Source organism: Panicum hallii, chromosome 2 (genome assembly GCF_002211085.1).
Source record: "Panicum hallii strain FIL2 chromosome 2, PHallii_v3.1, whole genome shotgun sequence".
Lineage (NCBI taxonomy): Eukaryota > Viridiplantae > Streptophyta > Magnoliopsida > Poales > Poaceae > Panicum > Panicum hallii.
In genome coordinates this window covers 39,933,743-39,938,486 of record NC_038043.1, presented here as the reverse complement: position 1 = coordinate 39,938,486, position 4,744 = coordinate 39,933,743, and the positions used below count along the sequence as shown (strand labels likewise).

Here is a 4,744-nt window from a genome sequence, read left to right as displayed (position 1 = left end):
ATGGAAAGAAAAATCAATAAAGTTAGGAAAGAAGAAAGGAAAAAAGAAATGTGCTGTGATGAATGTGCTATTATGGGTTGTATAAGACGAATGTGTTGTGATTTGAATGTGCCCTGGGGAACGGCCTGAATGTGTAACAATATGTGTAAAGGTTTAGGCCCATATAAAAATAGAACCTGCAATGGCTAAGGCCTATATAGACTTGTAACCACCAAAATAGAAGATTGTGCTCGGATGTTTGGGCCCAAAGAGAAGTTGGGCCTCAGTCCAGAAGAAACAAAAGGGTTTTAAAACAGGCTAGAAAAATGAAGAAATGGCTGCCATTTGAAAATGAAATGTCCCTATACTTTTGCTTAGTCCATATAGATTGCTCACTACATGGAGCTTGCTGAACCATCAAATATTTGCAAGAATCAAATCGTCACAATAGGCCTGCAAATGAACTAGTCATCTCCACATCACATGGTGCCAAAATTATGTGACATTTTCTGTTCCATGTGGTACTTGTCGATCAACTACACCTTAGATTTTGCGATGATGTCTGGATCAATAGTGACGAAAAATGAGCATCATAAATTAGTGACTGCAGAAGATCATCACCAAATTTATGCCGATAAAATGTGTTTTTGTACATAATTCCTTTTATAACGGGTGACAGGGCGATGGATGGATTTTCATCATGGAGCATCATAGGTTAAGAAACATGAAGAACAAACCAATTTATGTGACATAAATGAAACATCGCAAAGTAAAATGGTTAGAATGCTTATATGTTGTCATGTGATTCTTGGACTTTATGATGTAGATTGATTGAAATTCTACTATCCTAGTATAGAATCAACATTTTTATGCTTATATGATTGTCATGATTCGCAATCTTGCAGGGAGACCTGTGATTCAATTTAGAATATGCGATTTTGACAACCTTGTCAAAACTTTGGAAGTAGTAGTATATTCGCTCTCACATAAAATGTTTGTAAATACTAGAAGGATTAGGCTCGCACATTTGTGCAGATGTTTCCAATTTCTGTATACAATTTATGTGAAAAATCTAATTGCTTTATAGTTTATTATTGTTCCTTAAAAATGTATAGTATTAGCTTCACGAATATGGATATATAATATTCTTCACGTATGTTTTTATGAAATCCCTTTTAGCAGTATTAGTTGTATTTCTCTCCATTGGATTATTGGAAATCCGGTGGCTATTCTGATGACTGGTACTCTGCTGTGCCTTATTTTGGGATCAGCTTTTAAATATAGAAAGATGCGGCTACAGTCATGCACCAGTACCCAGTGCACTCCTATCTGTTTTCATGCAAAAGTATGTGACATGCATGTTACTGTAACTGTGCAAGAGGCAGGCTCAACTTCCATGCAGTTGCATTGGCTTCCTCCGGAGTTGCTGAGTACTAGAGTATCTTTGCTAATTAACTCTGAATCTAATCAAAACTTTTGACCGCCCTACTCTCCGATGGAAATCCATTTTTTTTGGCAATTGACTTCACGGTCAAGGTCTCTTTTTTTAACCCGACTTGTCTCCTAGCTAGGCACCATACTTGCACATGCTTTCAAAACCCATGTACTGATGAGATTCAATCTTGTGAATTATATTTGAGATGCCTACTCCACCTGCAGGAAAGACAATGGTTTTAATATAAAACTGTTCACGTGGGGATTTTAGTCAATCCGAACTAGTTGCGCGGACAATGGTACCCAGAGAGATTGCGCTGATGAAGATCATGGAAGCCAAGATGAAGATGATGAGTGACGCACGCCCTAACCATCTGATCAACTTCCTCACATAGTGTTGGCCGATGATGGCAGCAATGAATGCAACAGCGATGAAATAAGCAGCTAGACAAGGCAAACAAATTGAGTCCATAACTGGCTGTCACTTTTAATAATCATGGAGGAAATGTGGAAGAAATAGATTACCATAAGGCACCGGGAACCGGTGCAAGATGTAGAACTCAACGACCGACATGGAAGACGAGAACATCATTGCAAATGTGGCTGTAGCACTTGAAACCTATCATATCTATGGTTATTAGGGAGGTGAAATTTTATTCCAAACAGACCATAGGATATATGGAGCATATACCTGGGGAGGGACACCCAGCTCCAGGAACAACGGCCCTATAATGAAGCCTCCTCCAACACCTAGCAGACCCCCGACAAGTCCTGCAACAATACCTAATTGACAGTATACAAAGAGCTGGCGAGGTTTTAGGGCATTCTGCTGGCTTCCCTTTGATGATAACACCTTCTTCCCGGTCATCAAACCATGCGCTTCATACATGGTCACTCCTACTGCCACTGGGATCTGCATTTAAAGCAGAAAGATTTAATTTGTGTGGATGCTTTCAAAGGGTTTGTTGGGATAGGAGGACTGCAACTCAAATCCTTAGAATTTAGTGCAAATTTGATCCAAAGCCTAAAATTTTTTATAGCAATCTCCTCAGATAAAACAGGTCCAATGGCATATGGCTAATATTGTTCCCATATGCCATCCATCCTTTATTTTGTTCCCCTAATACTCATACCTGGAGAGAATTCAAGACCCAGAATAAAGTGGAGCAGTGACCACTATACTTCTGCATATGAAAAAGAACACCATAGGCATTATTATTTGTAAAGAGTATAAAAGAAGGAGAGAAAAAATAGCAACTTTTCATAGAAATTTATGTGAGATTCCATTGAATGTCAGATGAGGCTGTAGCTAGATCCTCACATTTGCAATCTGAAGTGCAAGGAATGCCAACCACACAAATGCAAGGAGACCGAGCTCCTTCCAGTAAACATTCTTCAGGAGTGATGACTGAAGCATTGGAAAAATCTAGTTCATCAGAATCTTATGAATGTTCTTTGGAAAATGCAGGATTTGAGTCATTTGAAGTTTACCTTCTCAGCTGACGGATTTTTTGCACGGACGGAGTCCCCTGGTCCTGTAGGGATTGCTGTTGCACGCTCTGGTTCCTGACCTAACATCATGTTGGGGAAACAATATTAATCAAATGGAAGAGCTTTTGCATTTGGTAAGACAAATTCATCATTTTCATGCTCTCTTACATATTTGGTGCATCCTTTGTGCAACCTCCTGAAAGAGACAAACGCAGTCCAATTAGTGTAACAGGAGAAAGAAACATAAGTATGACAACGAAATTGCAAAAGATTTACTCTTTTCTCTATGGTCTCTTTCTTCCATGTTTCAACGCCCTTTAAGAAGGCCTTCATTGACGTGACTGTGATTCAATTTGGAGATGCAAATTAAACCATTGTCAGTCATGGTCTCAGTGGCAACTAAATTAGACAAGAAGTTTTCACGGCGCCAGGGATAAAATACGAACCTAGGAAAAGGATTATCAGGAGAGCCGTGACCAGCCAGTCCGGGAAAACAACATTTAAAATGACACCGATGCTGACCCCAAGCATGAGCATAGGCTGGATGAGCATGGCGAGGTCGTAGTCGATCAGCGGTATGTCCAAACTTGGGTGCTTCAGCTTGAGATTGTAGTACACCGTTGAGACACATGTACCCATGATCATGCCTATTGATCACAAATAAAGGTTACAGCATCGATCTGAGTTGGTGATCCAGAGGGATAGAGGGGTCGTCGAATAATGTTATCTAGATGCTCACACTTGGACATGGCAGCCGACGACTTAGGATCAAACCCGATGATCAATGCCAGCATCGGCAGGAAGATGCCGCCACCGCCGACGCCGCCAACGCTCCCAGAAGCCGCGCCGAAGATCCCGATCAGTGAGCCCAGCACGATCCGCCACCCAAATTCCATCGGCTGTTGACAAAAAATCATCCAAGAATGCACCACATTATTAGCAAAAAATCATGCATGTTTGGAGTAGAGCATTGCAGACTTATTCCAGTGAAACAACAATGCAAAAGAAACATGCATGGAGTAGAGTAGCACAGTGAATGGTGACAGACAAATCCTGCTCGAAAGCACGGAACTGCTCGCATTACCGGCCACACATGGTGGTACGAGTTGCCATCACTCCGCGTCGAATTACGCACCACGCCCATCCTCGGCGGCGCTTCCGCGGCTCCGGCTCTCGGGAGCCCCCAGTCGGCGGCGGCGACAACGGTGGCCATGCTCGCAATACTGAGCGCGGCCACGGCGTGCCACATCCTCCCCATTTCCTCGGCACAGAGAGAGAGAGAGAGAGAGAGAGAGAGAGAGAGAGAGAGAGAGAGAGAGAGAGAGAGAGAGAGAGAGAGAGAGACGTTGGAGCACTGATGAATGGAGCCATAGCATTTTATAGCCGCGACGATCCACTCCAGCGCCGCAGCGGCATGATTGTGGCGGAGGCTTCCCAGCTGCAAGATAGGTGCACGATTCCAAATGGGATCGGCCGCTTCAATTTCACTTCGGGTGCATCGATCATCGCATGGGCAAAAGCAGGAAAGGCATGCACGGCACAGTACACATGCTTAATGGAAGGAAAGATTCAACCGCAAAGAAGTCGTTATCTTTTGTTGAGAGTGAAAAGTGATTGAGAAGAAAGTAACAGAGAAGTTCTTATTAATGTAATTGTTTATATATTTATACAAGCCCAAGAGGCATGAAGATGTCTGTTCGGACGACAGGCCCTTTCAATTTGCAAGCGCTAATCCACATTATTAATTAATTAATTAATTAGTTAACTAAAGTAATTGATCACTAATTCTAGTGTTTCACAAGGCCCCTCTTGATCAACTTCTTCTTATGATCTTGTAAAA

The 4,744-nt window shown here is 42.1% G+C and overlaps 1 protein-coding gene across 1 annotated transcript; it reads right to left on the bottom strand.

Moving 5' to 3' along the window:
- Positions 1-1,334: 1,334 nt before the first annotated feature.
- Positions 1,335-4,162, bottom strand: LOC112882926 (sulfite exporter TauE/SafE family protein 3-like). Its single transcript, XM_025948123.1, has 12 exons — positions 3,989-4,162; positions 3,644-3,803; positions 3,351-3,551; positions 3,181-3,245; positions 3,073-3,100; positions 2,905-2,984; positions 2,735-2,821; positions 2,547-2,597; positions 2,105-2,326; positions 1,939-2,032; positions 1,717-1,857; positions 1,335-1,632 (listed from the first exon to the last, which is right to left on the bottom strand). The coding sequence occupies exons 1-12, from the start codon at positions 4,160-4,162 to the stop codon at positions 1,547-1,549; spliced, it is 1,389 nt and encodes a 462-aa protein (XP_025803908.1). The 3' UTR covers positions 1,335-1,546.
- Between the last annotated feature and the right edge of the window lie 582 nt (positions 4,163-4,744).